Source organism: Aspergillus ibericus, assembly GCF_003184845.1.
Source record: "Aspergillus ibericus CBS 121593 unplaced genomic scaffold BO80scaffold_52, whole genome shotgun sequence".
Lineage (NCBI taxonomy): Eukaryota > Fungi > Ascomycota > Eurotiomycetes > Eurotiales > Aspergillaceae > Aspergillus > Aspergillus ibericus.
The window spans coordinates 46,993-62,757 of NW_020292150.1; the positions used below are offsets into that span (position 1 = coordinate 46,993).

The following is a 15,765-nucleotide window of genomic DNA, read 5'->3' on the forward strand; positions in this document are numbered from 1 at the left end:
CGCAATTCACATTGTCTGTCACAAACAAGCCGCAATTGCACTCACAATGAAGAGAGAAGATATTACCTACCTGGGAGCTGGTCCTGCCAGTCTTCCGACCGATGTCCTTGCCACAGCAGCCCAGGCTCTGCAAAACTACCAAGACACTGGCCTGTGAGGGGCACTGATCTGTGCGATCTTATCTGCAACCGTACCTGACTTCATCTCTAGGGGTGTGGCCGAACACAGCCACCGCAGCGAAATCGCGGCGAACATCCTGAACAACGCAAAGGCCGATCTTGCCAACTTCCTCGATATCCCCTCCAACTACGAAATCCTCTTCCTGCAAGGTACATCGCTGCTCCCATTCTATTCGCGACCGCAATCGCTGATGGCTTGAAGGCGGTGGATCCGGTCAATTCGATGCGACCGTTTACAACCTCGTCGCTGTCTGGGTCGAGAGACAGAGACAGCAGATTGTCCAGCAACGCGGCGATATTAGCGAGGAGGAAGTGCTGAGCGAGCTGCGCAAGAAGGTCGAATCGGAGCTGCGACTGGACTACCTGGTTACTGGATCGAAAGTTACCCTGGCCGTTGAGGACGAAAACCCGTACTAACTGTCTCTACAGTTGGTCGCTGAAGGCCAGCCAGGAAGCCGTTCGCCTTCTTGGCTCCGAATATGTCAACGTCGCCAGCGACGCCAGGACCGTCAATGACGGCAAGTTTGGAAAGATCGCGGATGAATCGACCTGGAAGTTGAGCCGCAAAGCTGCCATGGTCTACATGTGCGAGAACGAGGTGTGTATATGCCTTTAGGTTCTCATAAACAGTCGCTGATGCTTCTTTCCCACTAGACTGTCGATGGCGTTGAATACCCCAGCTTCCCCAAGGTTCTGGAGCCCAAGGGAACCGATGAGGACCCCATTGTTATCGGAGATTTTTCATCGACCATTCTGTCTAGACGGATCCCCGTGAAGGTATGAACATTTTCCATCCTAAATAGGACCGCGTTAACTGATTTTCAGAACTACTCCATCATCTTCTTTGGAGCGTAAGATTGCGAATGCCTGCGCCCGGAACCATTGTGCTGACCCCCCAAAGACAGAAGAACCTGGGTGTTGCGGGAATCACGGGAGTGATCATTAAGAAGGACTTTCTACCCCCTGTTACCCCCTCATGCTCTCCTGCCATCCTGCGCAAGCTGGGATTGCCGATTGCCCCCACCATCCTCGACTATGCCGTTGCGGCCAAGAACAACTCTCTCTACAACACGCTTCCTATCTTCGAGTAAGTGATACACCATGTCACCAGCTTGTCCTCGCTAAAAGCCTCCAGTGTCTACATCGCTGGCCAAGTCCTCAAGAAGCTCCTTGCCACGTTCCCTGACAAGGTGGATGGACAGCAGGCTGTGGCTGATAGAAAGGCAAAACTCCTCTATGAGACTCTTGATGCCTACCCGGAGGTGTACAAGGTTGTCCCGGACAAAAACGTGCGCTCAAGGATGAACGCCTGCTTCCGTGTGATTAAGGTATGTTCTCAACGCTCTTGTTGATGATCGAGGCCAAGGCTAATCTTTGTAGGGTGGAAATGTCGATGACACCGAGAAGGCCTTCCTGAAGGGTGCTGTCGAGCGTGGACTCACCGGGTTGAAGGGCCACAGAAGCGTTGGAGGTAAGTGACAATAGCTGTGGTCGGTTACCATGACTGATTGAGTATAAAGGAATTCGTGCATCCAACTACAATGCCGTCCCGGAATCCGGCATCGAAAAGCTGGCAGCTTACCTCAAGGAGTTTGCCACGGCGTAAACAAGATAGCTAGCTAAAAGTGAAATTTGCACCTGCAAGAAAAGTATTGTATTCATCATATGACCAGGCGCTGCAGGTTATATACAGGGCGAACGGACCCAGCTTTCGGGAGGTTCAACCTATTTTAGATGGCTGGCTCAACGACCAACCTCATCTATTTATTTAATTTTGCTTGATACTGTCCCGCATAGCATAGTAAGGACAAATAGATTCAATTGGCGACCAGGGTGAAAAGCGTAAGCGGTATACTGCAGCGAAATCAAGATGTGTCATGGAATGGGGTTCGAGAAAAATAAATATTGATGTATCATGAGCGCATTAACATTATAGAGATATGCGGATGGAGATCATTGTTACATATTTGGCACCTCGTATGCATATTGTGCGATGCGGATGAAAAGACAATCAAATTTTGATTAGTGAACAGTCCGAGCCGAGGCATCTCCTTTCCCGTCTCTGCCGACCAAGGCACACACATCTTGTATTATTCTCAGAGATATGAACATGGACATGCATAAAAAGTAGAATCTTCAGCTGTCTAGAACCTTACCTACTTTATCTCACCCACGCTAACAAAGAAATACTGGGCTTAGTCTGGATCAGATGGAGGCCATGACAAGTGGCAACTGGGCGGGAGGGAGCGATATGTCAGCCGCGCTTCCCTTGACTCCGTCCTCTTCAAACTCCCCGACGACTCTTCTGTACTCACCAGCCATCTCCGTGAACGATGAAATGTCGCTTCCATCGTCAAAAGGAAATATGGCCGACTCAGAAACTGCTCTAGTTCCTTGGGAGAACATCAACGAGCAGCTCTTTGGATCTCAACTCGTGCGATTAGAGTCTACAGCCACGCCGCAGATCACTTCCTTGCTCTCAGCTTGCTCATATCCCGTCCCCCAACAAATTAGGCAATCACAAAGAGTGTCAGGGTACACCCATGCACCGCTACTCGGATATGTACCAGAAAGCCAACTACATTATGACAATCACGACTTGCAGGCCTCTCAGCCCGCGGCGAAGTCTTCCAAACGCCCCCGCGGCGACGTAAATCCACCGGGACCGTCGCTCAACAAGCGAGGTCGACCGCGAAAAGTAGTAGAGGGCGGTGTGGATGAGGATCCAGAAGAGGTACGCGAGGAGTTATTGTTTGCGCCGCCATCGGAACATTGATGACCTTAAGCAGAGACGACGGAGACAAATCCGTCTTGCGCAACGTGCTTATCGCTCGCGAAAAGAAGCCAACATTACTTCACTCAAAAGCCGCATCTCTGAACTCGAGGGAGTGGTTGAGAAAATGAGCACGGCGGTTCTTTCTTTCAGTGATGAGCTGGTGCAGTCAGGGGTGTTGGCAGCCAATGCTAGTCTGACAGAGCATCTGCGCGATACGGTACAAACATGCCTCACTTTAGCCAGGGAGGCTAGCAATGATGGCGAACAGGAAACCACGATTATTTCGCCGCCGCAGACGGAACAAGGCTCACCAGAATTTTTGCTTCATGAGCAGCAAAGCCAACCAATACCAATCGTGGGGTTGAACGAAAGTTTACCTCCCAGCTTCGATCCTAACTTTAACTTACATCCGGGTCTGCCAGGATCACAAAAGCCAGGCAGTAGAAAGAGCCCTCGTTTCTTCGAGTCGTTGGAGACATCTGAAATGGATTTGCCCGTTTTCACTGACCGCCTCCACATGTCGTGTGTTTACCAGGGGTGTTTTGCCCTTTGTGACGAATCCATCGATATAGACAGGATACAAAAACATTTCTGTCTGCTTCTCCAAATAATGGACAGGAAACGTATTGCCTCATATTTTCAAGCGGCGCTAAACGAGCGAGAGAGCCGAAGACGTTTCGAGGAGTGGGGAGAGGTCCCGTTTTTCAGTCTGGGTGGTGCAGGAACCCATTACTCTCGATCTTCATTGAAATGCAAAGCTGCTAATCGGCCATTTCGGCCTGGAGTGCGGTGGGTTTCCGTACGATCTTTAACACATTTCCCGCCACAAATACAGAAACAGCTTGAAGGGGACTGGTTCGATATGGGCGACTTGGAGGGCTACCTGCGCGAGCAGAATGTACGTCTTTTGACATATCCTCCAATGGAAAATGAGCAATATACCTCCAAGGGGAGAGCGATTAATGCAGCACGTTTCATACAAGGTAGCGTCTCCCAACTCTGCAATGTGCACTACAAACTGATACTGGAGACATAATACTAACCCTCAATAGCACTGTCCGCAAATGCGATCTGCCTTGGCTGGACACCGGGTTTCCGTCGCCGCGACGTGGAGAATGCCCTGCAAAGCTGTATATGGAAATGAGGCAACGGCCATCCTAGGGAATGACATCCGAGTCAAGCTGCCGAACGAGCGAGCTCGATAAATTACACAATTACACATCGAAGCATACCTTTGGCTATAGAGTTCTTTTCACGAGAATCAGCGACTGATCTGCGAAACAGACCACTGAACCACCTATAACAGCCAGCTTAGAAGCTGCCCCGGTCACTTTCTTTTAGGCCGCAATGCCGATTGTACGGTCCCCGATGCACTTAATGCGTTTTATAGCCTTGCTTGTGACCAAGGTGTAATGTGGCATAGTCCAATGGCGTGTGATTTCTCATGCAAACACATATCATTGCTCTACTAGAAACCACGCTAAAGCACAGCAAGAGGGATGCAATACTCGCTCGCAGGGTACCGACAGAAGAAAATCCTGTCCAATACACAGGCAGAGTCTTACGGAAACATTGAGCCACTGCTATAGCAAGAATTTTGGAATTCCAAATGGATGGATGGAATAAAGACCCATGAGTCGGGTGCGAAGGGTAGGTGGCCACTACTTTGCCTTTCCAGCCTACTGTGGGTACCCCCTAGGCAGGCCATTTTCGATCAGTTTGCCTTGGCCCAATGCGATAAAGCGAAGCCATCTAGTGATCTAAAGCATGTCGCATTCATGTTCTGGAACTCTCATTGTCTTCACCAGCAGGGGGTTCATCTACTGCCACCAATTGGTGTGACAGGGCTTTAGGGGTGCAGTCATGCCAGACCAGCCTGCGGATCATTATTCTATCTAGCGCCGGAGCTTCGAAAGACATCGTGCTACTCCAGCCATGCCGAAAGTGATCACGCAGCGTGAGTGGATACTGGTACGACTAGGGGGTGATATGATTAGAATCGGCCTGCGCTGACCGAAGCGATTGTCGCATGATGTACTTACTGCGCACCAGTAGTGCTCGGAAATTTGCGCCGGAAGCATGTATGTTCCTCCGCCCAGCAAGGGTGCTGTGTCCGTGGTGCCATGAAAGACCCAACCAGTTCCCGCGACACATCTTGAACCTGACGGTCGACTAAATTACCAACGGGAGCCCATTCGCCTGGACAAGCCTTCTTCCGGCTTAGCTACAGTCCCCCACAGAAGAACGCAATGTGGTGGGTACAGGTGTCAGATTTGGGCTGTCTAGCAATTGTGGAACGGCACTAAGCTATGGAGATGTGACAAATGACAAATAAAATTCCTCGATGTGTGGCTGTTAAGTTGAGATCCTTCTCATGCCAAGTCCTACACATAGTCCGCCAACAGGTCAGATCTAAACAATTGGGGGCCATATGCCCTCTGTTGATCCTTCCTGGAGATGCATTCTACACAACCTTACAATGCGCGAAATTTTCTCAGGCGTATGCTGTTATCTACTGAGTATTAGTCGACGAGGTCACGGGCTATTGCGCTGTCCGCCCAACAAGACGGGCCTGGTTGACTGCCGGCTGAGAAGCGGGAGCACGGATCTCAAGGTTAACCAAAATCAGAGGCCCGGCATGGTGTTAGCGATGCTTCATCCGGGCTAGCAACCCATGGGACCTGCGTCTGACTCTGCAGTCATATTCACGAGACTCCATCCCCTTACTGCGTACTTTGGCCAAGTTCCCGGCAGTAGAAGCATTCAAGCCTCAGTGTATGACAATGGCCGGGCAAGATTGCAACTGAGGCCATCCATGCAAGGGGTTGTCAGGCTGACTTGGCTCGTCGAACTCACATATACGTAAGCTTAGAGTTCGTCACACGGGATTTGTATGTTCAAACGGAATCGAGAACGGGGCTGGTAGGTTGAAAAAACCTAGATTTAAAGACCCAATTGTGTCTTTCGCCCTGGACAGACGGACCCATGGAAGTGCCGCGGGTCGCCGGGAGGCCACAGCTTTCCCCATTTCCATTCCTATCCTCCTAGGCATGGATTAATATCGGATAACTCGATAGGGCGAAAGCAGAGGCCGAGCAACTGGAGATTATCGATCCGGCCAGCCAGTACGGAGTAGCAGATAGATAGATGGAGGGAGGAGAATTAAGGGCGGCGCCAAGGGAGTGTCATTCCAGCCACAAGGAGGGGCGCAGTCCCGTGGCTGCCGTGGCTGGCGGGCTAAACCGGCTTGGGCTGCGCCTGCATTCTTCCCGGTTCCAGTTTTCATTCTTTGCGTCTCCCCATCATCATCACCTTCGAGAATCGGGTTCATGACCATGCGGTCTTTCAATACTTGCCATCCGGCTGAATTCTAGAGCAGGGAACACGAATGGTCTACGCACGCGGTGGTGGCCACTAATCCATCCGTCATGGTGTTCCTCCACTATTTTCCTGACTCGGGCTTCCGCCATGCCCACCCCAAGAAACAACGGCGTGTCACCCCTTCTCCACCGAGTGTCTAGACTCGACTAGCCCACGATGCCGGGACATGAGCTGCTGGCAAAGAAGGATGTTCCTAAAATAATTACATGGTCATCGGCCAGAGCGCGGATTGTTGCCCCGGATCGGCAATCTGGTCCGGTTGCTCAGCGATTGTGATCTGTCACCTGGTGGGTTAGGAATGTGACGGTTGCCGGGATAGCGTCAGGTACGGAGTACACCCACAGGACTTTTGCTTGATCGTCAAATCGGGGTGGCCCACAAGTGCACCAAAAAACCAACCTGCAGGTACTTCGTAGCCCGCTCATGGATCTGACCTGGCTCATTCACCCTGCAGGGAATAAGGAAAACTGGTGTTAGTCGAATCTTTGGGGTTCTCCTGTTTCATCTATCCCGCTGGGCTGTCTGGTCGCGTTTCAGGTTCCACCACCACGCTGCTGCTCTTTGTCGCCGGTCCACCCGACATGCCTGGCCGAAGAATGAAGGCTGTGGACTCGTCAATACGCACTGCCGCCGTCGTTCTCTAGGCTCTGATTCGTCCTGTACCTGGTGGCCCGCACAAGGCACGAACCCCGTCCTTCCAATGGGCGGCTCGCTGCCGCCCGTGAATGCGCCAGGCGACAATAATCAGCGGTTTTGCTATGGAAATCGACAATAATGCTAACAGTGGACTGCGGACGCTTGGACGGAAGCCGCGCCAGTCAAAATGTCCGGCGTGTTGCTGTTATTTGTATATCGCCTGGTCTACCCCCGGCGTGCGTCACATTGTTGTCTACATTCTCTTCATATTTTCTCCCCCCCCCCCAACCTTTTCTATTTACGTTCTTTATCTCGTTATTATACTCTGCAGATTGATCTCTGCCTTTTGTGCGACCTTCCTTTCTACACATAGCCTAGAGGGCTGTTTCCATTCCTTTCGCTCGAACGTCGATCGTTTCTGATAAGCGCCTTGAGATCCCCTGGGCCTCTTCGTCCCTGCAGTCCTCGAGACTTACCTTCATCTTCCAAGCTGGGTGTCCCTGAACGGTTTTCAGCGACAATGCCTGCCTCATCTTTACTATGGAGCGTAGGATCGCTCGCTCTTTCGTCGATGATCTTGCCTGCTGCGGCTAGCAGTTACGAACTTGTCGAGACCTGGAAAGGCGACGATTTCCTTACATTATTCGACTTTTACACCGGTTCTGACCCGACCAATGGATTTGTCACATATGCGAACCAGAGCTACGCCGAAAGCTCCGGCTTGGTTAAAGTCAACTCAAACGGTACCTTCTACATGGGTGTCGACCATACCACAAAATTGAGCACCACTGGACCCGGCCGGGAGTCGGTCCGTATTGAGAGCAACAAATTTTACGACGAGGGTCTGTTTATCATCGATCTCCAGCACATGCCAGGAAGTGTGTGCGGTACCTGGCCTGCATTCTGGTCCGTGGGCAAGGATTGGCCGGGTGACGGTGAGATTGATATCATTGAGGGCGTCAACAAGAACGAGGCAAACGAGATTGTGTTGCATACAAGTGGTACCTGTGATATATCCAGCCAGGCCATGACCGGTACTATCTCGTCTACTCAATGTGGCGAAGATGCCGGCACTACTGGGTGTGTTGTCAAGGGCACCGAGGGCTCTTCTGGCACGCCATTCAACGAGAATGGCGGTGGTGTATACGCTATGCAGTGGACAGACGAATTCATCAAGTTCTGGTTCTTTGCCCGTGGCTCGATTCCCAGCTCTATTACAGATGGCGCCCCTAATGTCACCGCGTTTGGCACACCCATGGCCCACATGCAAGGCTCTTGCAGCATCACCGAACATTTCAAGGCTCAGAAGTTCATCTTTGATACCACTTTCTGCGGTGACTGGGCGGGTGGCGTGTACAGTACCTCTGGCTGCCCCGTGAGCGATAGCAGCAGTTCCTTCAAGAGCTGCGTTGCTTACGTCGCTGAGAACCCGACGGCATTCGAGGAGTCCTACTGGGAAATCAACTCTATCAAGATCTACCAGACCGGTCTTGCAGCAAATGCTTCTGCAGCTACTTCTGTCTCCAGCGCAACCAAGGTTTCTGAGACTGCTGCCGCCGCTACAGAAATCACCAACTCGGTTGTTACGACCACTGCTGCTGCGACTATTGCCACGACCGCCGCTACGACTGTTGCTACCAATGGTGTGTCTGGTGCCATTGATTCCGAAACCACGGCTCTCCCCGAAGCTACCACCGCCGCTGCTTCTACCGCCGATGTTTCGGCTGCAAATGAAGGATCATCTGTGTCGCAGTCCACCGAATATGTCACCATCACCACTACGATTTGCCCTATTGCTCAGAGCTCTGCTGCGGCTGCTCTCGCTGGAGGAAACACTGCTTCCGAGGCCAGCTACAGTGGTGGCTCCGCTGCTGCAACGGGCGCTAGTGTTGAATCCAACGGTGGCGAGGGCGCTTCTGCCGCTGCTGCCACTCCTTCTAGCGTCACTGGTGCAAGCGCCGAGGCCAATGGTAGCGAGGGATCTTCCGTTGAGGCCAAGACTGCTGCTTCCGCTACCCCTTCCACTGTCACTGGTGCAAGCGCTGAAGCTAATGATAGTGAGACTGCCTCTGCTCCTGCTGAGACCAACACCGGTGCTTCTGCCCTCAGTGCCAACGGTGCAAGTGCAGAAAGTGACAGCACTGGCGCTTCTGCCTCTGCTACACCTACTAGCGTCACTGGGGCAAGCGCCGAAGCTAATGGTAGCGAGGGCGCATCCGCCGCCGCCACTCCGTCCAGTGTGAGCGGCGCAAGTGCTGAAGCTAATGGCAGTGAGAGAGTTTCTGCATCTGTCGTTGCTAATGCTGATTCTTCGGCCACCCCTTCCACTGTCAGTGGTGCAAGTGCCGAAGCAAACGGCAGTGAAGGAGGCTCTGTCCCTGCTGTCTCCAGCAGTGTCAGTGGCGCAAGTGCCGAGGCCAACGCTAGCGAAGGTGGTTCCGCCGCCGCCACCCCTTCCACCGTTAGCGGTGTAAGCGCTGAAGCCAACGGTGGTGATAGCTCCAGCCAGTCCTCCGGATCGGAATCCGGCTCCGTTCCTTCCAATGCTGCTGCATATGGCAGACCTGCCTCGAGCTCGTCTGTGTCTGTGTTCAGCACCGTACCCACACCTAGCAGTGCACACCACTCGACTTCCTCTGCTTCCACTGCCAATAGTGCCTCCACTACCACCCAGGGCAGCTCTTCGGTCTCTGGTTCAGACTCCGGCTCCTCTGGCTCTGTATCCGCCACCACACCCTCGACTCCTGTCTTCACCGGTGGCGCAAATAAATTGAGCCTCGGTGCATCCAGTCTCATTGGTGCTTTTGTTCTTGCTGTTTTGGCTTAGACGCGCAGTTATCTCCATCTTTTTCTCCCCATTTTCCATCTTATATCTCCCGAATTGCCTGTTATTCACTGTCTTTTGTACTATAGGCCATACCTTGCTTGACGCAGGCTATACCGCCCCAGGTTCACACACCCAGTCGTTTTAGATATCCGCTTCCTTTCGGGCCTCGTTTGGAAATCGTCACCGTGACTTAGATAGTTAATCAATGAAACATCGTATATCATCCTTCCATGTTACATCCAGGAATATTTGTCATCTTTGTAGGTCTGCTGATGATTTACTGTGCATAGTTTCGCCAGTCTAGATCATGTGACGCCGGTGATCGAAAGCGGTGTCACTCTCCCACCAACAACAACACGTCGATATCGCTTATTGAACTATAGTCTTTTACTCTATTAATTGCAATCAGTACTTCAGATCATTCTTTCCGGAAGAGGATGAATTGGCCGAGGATATGTACATCTTACCTTTGGCTGAAGGGTTTATTGTGAGTCTGGAGTACGGAGTAGTAGGATTTGAAAGACTACCATCACTATTTCTAATCTTTGAAGCACCTGAAAACATCATGAATAACTTGAATTCTTGCTAATCTAAAAACAAAAGTGGTATCTAGAGCATCATGAGCTATTTACAAAACAATACTGACAAACAATATCGACAAGAAGTTATCTTCATCATCATCGTCACATCTCATCCCAAGTCATCGCGTCTAAGCAGTCTTCCATCTTTTCAACCAATCTTGCGCGTACCGAGCTAAAATTCCATCCTGAATAATTCTCAACCGACCGTTCCTCAAGGTCATACTGTCTCGTTCTGCTTTTTCGGTGAGGAATTTGGCTGGTTGAGGGGCGCCTCCGCTGTACATGGCCTCGTAGTGAGAGGTGAGTTTCACGGCGGGGTTGGTCGCTTCTTCACCTCGGGATTCGCTCTCTCGGAGCATTTGCAACCACTTCTCGATTGAAACGGTCTTGAATGAGAATCCGCTGCGGCGGAGGGTATCGAGGAGTGAGGACCAAGTGAAGGTGCGGGAGTTGCAGAGGTTGTAAATGGTGTCGTCGACCCACTCGCCAGGTTCTGCGTCATCCCCGTGTGACTCGAGGGAATTTAGAGAGCAGGCCTTTGCTAGTTCGAGGATGGAACAGGCGAGCTTGTCGACGGGGAGCCACGAGCAGGTGATGTCAAGAGCGGGGAGGGCTTTGAGGGTCAAGGCTGAGCGGATCATGAGGGGAATGGCTTCCGAGTCGTTCCACAGGCCTTTCTTTGAGTGGCCCGAGACTTGGCCGATGCGAAGTGAGTATGTCCGGGCTCCTGATTTGCGGGCGTTGCTGATGATTTTCTCGCCAATTAGTTTTGAGCGCCCGTAGCCCATCTCCAGAGCGCTGCTGAGGTCCGTGATCGGGGTTTCGTCGACGGAGGTGGTGGAGCCAAGGGCTGTGGAGATTGAAGAGCAAAATAGGAGGACGGCTGGGTCGGGAAGATTCACGGATAGGGAGAAGTTGATGAGGTTGTGCAGGCCTTTGATGTGAGACTCGAAGCTCATGAGTGGCAGGTTGAAGTTGACGGGCCATGCGGTGTGAATGATTAGAGATACGGACTGTCGCATCTGTGCCATCATGTTCTCGCCTACTCCGAGGTCGGGCTCCTCAAGTGAGCTTGTGAGTGCAACAATCTTCTGCAGGCGGCAGGAAAGAACCGAGAGGCCTTTCTGTGTGAGGGTGTTAATAATCGCCTCTTCGGGTTGAGATCTCCGCGTCAGGCAGTAGACGACTGAGACGGAATCATCATTCAGCAACTTGTATAGCGTGTGCGCGCCGATGGATCCGGTTGCGCCAGTGAGGACCTGTGCTTGTTAGTACATGAACTGGTGCACCTGCTGAAGAGAACTTACGACGCTCTTGTTGGCAACCAAACTGGGGCTTGGTGTGTGCCTCTGGAAAACAGAGTACTTCTCGATGAGTCCTGGCATCATGGAGACCTCATCTCGGGTCTCTTCCTCCTGGCCAGATTGGATTGCGTGGATATGTTTTGCCAAACGGGTAATGTTTCCGGTCTCAAAGACAATGTTCGGGCTGATGCTCTTGGAGTCTTGCACTTTGAAGTCCTTCAGTATCAGACGACGGAATTGAATGGCCTTCAGACTGTCCAACCCCTCCGCGAAAAAGTCAGAGCCGAGGCCAGAGATTGGGAATCCAAGCTCCTCATGGCAGAGCTTGATCAAGTGCTTTTCTGTTGCGGGAAGGTCCAGTTTAAGAGTACCATCTACAGTCTGTTCAGCCTTCGCATACATGTCTTCAATGACATCGGCATATTTCTTGTACACCTGGGCTCTGATCATCGAGCCTTTATCTGTCCGAGGGCAGACACTATTGGCAGGTAAGACAAGGATCATATCGCGGGCGATCTGGGAGAACTGTTCTGCCCGCGAGTTGGCATCTTCCACTGTTGGCCAAATGAGGTCCAGAAAGTCCTCGTCAGAGAACATCTGGGAGTTTTCTGTCCGGAAGACCAACAACCCCGGAACGGCCTTCTCGACGCCAACGACAACCGCCTCCTGGATAAGAGGGTTTTGCTTGATGCAGCCCTCGATAGGAAGAGGAAGCACCTTCTCACCATTGACTAGCGTGATCCGATCATCCAGGCGGGAAACGTACTTCCAGCGGTCGGCGATAGTTGGGTGGGGAGTAAAGACATCGCGAGAATGGAAGGAACCAGGGGGATCGTTCGAGTTGGATACTGTCAATGCTGGATGGCCTTTTAGGTAAACGACCTCATAAAGTGCATCGCTGATGGGCTTCATCCAGATGAACGGCTTGATATTGTCGAAAAAGCGCATATAGTTCCAGAAAGGATCTCCTGCGGGTCTCGAGATTGACTCTGCTACCAGGCCGGCTTCCGTTCTAGAGTGAATTAGCAGTCACTCATTGATCGGGGAAATTGACACCTACAGGCCAAATGAGCCCCCGAATCTCACACCCTCCTCCACGAGCTTATCGCCCAGCTCATCAGGGCATGGGGCACCACCGTATGTGACGGACTTGCAAGCTCTTAGCGCTTTCAGACCGCGTGGGTTGTCGACAAGAAGCTGAAGGAGGTAGGGTACGCCTTGGACGGATTCTGGCCGGGCTGCCTCCAGGACAGCGACCGCCGTGCTCGCAGTCAATGGTAGAGAGGCGTCCCACATGTATGCCGTTCGCCGCATATACATGGCTTGCAAAGCTGTGGAGAGCCCGTGTAGATGGTACCAGGGCAATGAGTTGAACGAAGTGAACCCAGGACCCCGCATTGGATGGGTCATCAAGGCTTTGTGGCTCAAATAGAGAGGCTTTGGAATACCTGTTGACCCCGAAGAATGGAGGATTAGGGCAACCCGGTCAACCAGGAGCTCGGGACGACGGTTCCGGCGAATCATAAAGACATCTGCGTCTTGAGACACCTCTTCTACAGAGGGTCTTTCGATTATCGGCCGACAGGCGATCAGTTTGAGACGCAGGATCTCACCCATTGTGGCACGAATGTTGGGCGATTGACCGTACAAGATCGTGTCGCATCCGACCGTGTCTAAGAGCGACACGCAAGCTGTGGCGGATAGACGTGGCGACAGCATCATGACTGTGTAACCAAGTCTGCTGAGAGCGAAGAATGTGATCACCATGTTGAGGTCTGAGAGCGTGAAGAGAGCAACCGTTGCTCTATCTTTCCGGGGCTAGCGAAATGAGCATCGTGCTGATGATTGGATCGTCTTTTACTTACCGGCTGGAAGCCAAAGTCCATCAGGGTGTATACCGCATGGTCCACCATGCAATCTAGATCGTGGCCAGTGAAGTATTCATATGAAACGGAGCCATCTTGTGTCGGCTTAGGATAGGCAAGGATAGGATGTTGAACAGCATCTGCTGCTCGCAGGCGAATCAAGTCGTCCAAGAGATGCAGACGACCGAAGCGTGCAACCACGTCGCCTGTGGATTGTGTTGTTGGCTTGGGGGCCTCGTCTGGGACCCCGTCATAGTATTGAGGAATTCCCATGATGAAAGGCGATGAAGCTGAACATCTGATAAAACCTGGAGGGTTGACAATGGGAGGCCGGGGCGTATTTAAGTCCCAGACGCGGGCAGGGGAGGGCTGAGTCCATTGTCTGCGTTCGGTGGGGGATCTATGATTCCGGATTAAGGAATAGACGGATCCCTGCACGAAACGTAGCGGTGTATGGCCAGGAGACACAAATGTCAGGCTGAAAGACCTCCACTGGGGATGACGTTCCCCGGCACTAAAACCGGGAGGAAAGTTGATTACAGGGGCCACTACACTACGTATGCGAACTTGTGGCAAGTCCATCAGAACCTAAACATCGCACGGGCCCGAATCTGGCCGGCCCATGGTGCACGATCGCGATCCGGCGTCTATCGAATCAAGGCTCTGGGACGGCCTGATCGACCTCATATGACACCAGAGTTCCCGTCCGTGTGTACGATCCCTTACGCGGACTGGGTTGACAGCGCGCACGACGCAATTTGTCAGTCACACTGCAGCAGATGATGCACGAGCGGAAGCAGAGTTCGCAGGATGATGGGCTGGGTGCATTACGGACCCTCCATAGCGTCCAGGGCTACGGCGGAACCCGCCCCCGTAACCGGGTTCCCGGCCCAGGAACCTGGATCGCTCCATCGGGAATGGTAGATCGATCGCTGATCGGTGTCTCACCTACAGGGATTCCTGGCTAGGGAGCGCTCTTTGTGTTATTGCTTTTTCCCATGTTTGGTTTTTCGGCTTTGTTCGCTTCCTGATTTTGTTGGGACTTCTTTTTGTGCGGGCGGAAATTGAGGCCCGATGTTTGGAGGCCGACAAATAAAATGCCCGCAAACGAGTGTCGCAACGAACTGCAGAGGATGCTGGGCCCACGCCCACGACGACGTACCCGTGCAGAAGGCCATGTCCGAGGGCTCGTGTTCAACCTTCCTCGCCGTCTGTTTCTGACCTGTCGAGTTGGTGGGTCTGGAAAATGGGCTGCTCCCATTCTGCGACAGGGCTCCTCCGGCTGGAATGGAAGTACGGCGGACGGCGACTGATCTCATGGACTGCACCGCCACCTCGGATGGCTTGGATTGGATTCGTTAGTTCGAGTCAGTGTCATCAGCCATACGGAGTAGTCACCCAGATGAACTGGTCTGTGCAGCCAACTGGTGCAGTTGGTAGTACTTTCCTCTGCATCCATCAAAGCATGGTACTTAGCCAGGGCGGACCGTGCGACAACCCTAACACGGAGCGATGTGCGACTGACAAATTCTCCGCCTCACTCCTGCTCACTTGGGTTGACTGCTACTATTGTTTCCCCAGTATGAGATTTATTGACGCTGTGTCGAGTTTTGTCTGTGTTTCACATACAATGCTCGCCATGTATTCCAGGGGGTTCTGCAATACGGCCGCCTGGCCCATGCTCCAGGCTGTTCCGCCGATAGGGCCACATTCCTCCTGATCGGAACGCCACGAGCTGAATCCGGTGGATCGTATATTCTACGATGTGACCTGTCCGACGGCGACAAAAGTCCATGACTGGCCGGAAAGGGGCCGTCGAGATTTTGTGGTTGTTGGAAACTTAGCCGGTACGGCCTGCTAAATCCCGGGCGCTACGGTATGAGGCACGTATCCATCTCCATCCGAAGTGGAGGGACAAGACCGGACGATCTTCCGGTAATAGTGCAGAATTTGGGACATTGTCTCCATGAGGTACATCTGGACGGTGTCCATGTTGCCAGTATCCATGGCGGCTGGCCTATCGACGGGCTCAACTGCGTTCAGCCGCTCACCGAATCTTACACAAGCCCTCCCCTTGACTATGCCGGACATCCGATCCGCCACTGTAAGCCGGAGCTGAAAAAGAAACACCATTATTGGGCTCCCAGCGCATGATCTATCTAATCTCCCGCCACTTTCCTGAAAATAGACCGATCGCCCCCCACGATTGGCTGGCT

The 15,765-nt window shown here is 52.5% G+C and overlaps 4 protein-coding genes across 4 annotated transcripts; 3 read left to right on the forward strand and 1 right to left on the reverse strand.

The window, feature by feature from the left end:
- Positions 1–3: 3 nt before the first annotated feature.
- On the forward strand, positions 4–2,132 carry BO80DRAFT_428774 (O-phospho-L-serine:2-oxoglutarate transaminase). The gene is made up of 10 exons (XM_025720321.1): positions 4–153; positions 211–329; positions 382–556; positions 609–777; positions 834–956; positions 1,005–1,030; positions 1,081–1,266; positions 1,315–1,507; positions 1,560–1,650; positions 1,700–2,132. The coding sequence occupies exons 1-10, from the start codon at positions 47–49 to the stop codon at positions 1,783–1,785; spliced, it is 1,275 nt and encodes a 424-aa protein (XP_025571102.1). The 5' UTR covers positions 4–46; the 3' UTR covers positions 1,786–2,132.
- A 385-nt stretch (positions 2,133–2,517) lies between these two features.
- BO80DRAFT_365471 (bZIP transcription factor) lies at positions 2,518–4,099 on the forward strand (the record flags this gene model as incomplete). Its single annotated transcript, XM_025716201.1, has 3 exons — positions 2,518–2,913; positions 2,969–3,938; positions 4,008–4,099. 3 exons carry the CDS (start codon positions 2,518–2,520, stop codon positions 4,097–4,099), a joined length of 1,458 nt encoding a protein of 485 aa, XP_025571103.1.
- Positions 4,100–7,492: 3,393 nt separating this feature from the next.
- eng2 (putative GPI anchored endo-1,3(4)-beta-glucanase) lies at positions 7,493–8,452 on the forward strand (the record flags this gene model as incomplete). The annotated part of the gene is made up of 1 exon (XM_025715178.1): positions 7,493–8,452. A coding segment is annotated over one exon (960 nt), but the record flags the coding sequence as incomplete, so codon positions are not given.
- A 2,056-nt stretch (positions 8,453–10,508) lies between these two features.
- On the reverse strand, positions 10,509–13,822 carry BO80DRAFT_505184 (NRPS-like enzyme; the record flags this gene model as incomplete). The annotated part of the gene is made up of 4 exons (XM_025724466.1): positions 10,509–11,639; positions 11,688–12,696; positions 12,745–13,502; positions 13,550–13,822. The coding sequence occupies 4 exons, from the start codon at positions 13,820–13,822 to the stop codon at positions 10,509–10,511; spliced, it is 3,171 nt and encodes a 1,056-aa protein (XP_025571105.1).
- Positions 13,823–15,765: the final 1,943 nt, after the last annotated feature.

Excerpts from the sequence above, each read along its gene's own strand:
- BO80DRAFT_428774 (XM_025720321.1), top strand. The coding sequence starts at position 47 with ATGAAGAGAGAAGATATTACCTACCTGGGAGCTGGTCCTGCCAGTCTT. Across the intron at positions 330-381 it reads CGAAATCCTCTTCCTGCAAG|GCGGTGGATCCGGTCAATTC; the intron begins GTACATCGCTGC and ends GATGGCTTGAAG. Across the intron at positions 957-1,004 it reads CTAGACGGATCCCCGTGAAG|AACTACTCCATCATCTTCTT; the intron begins GTATGAACATTT and ends ACTGATTTTCAG.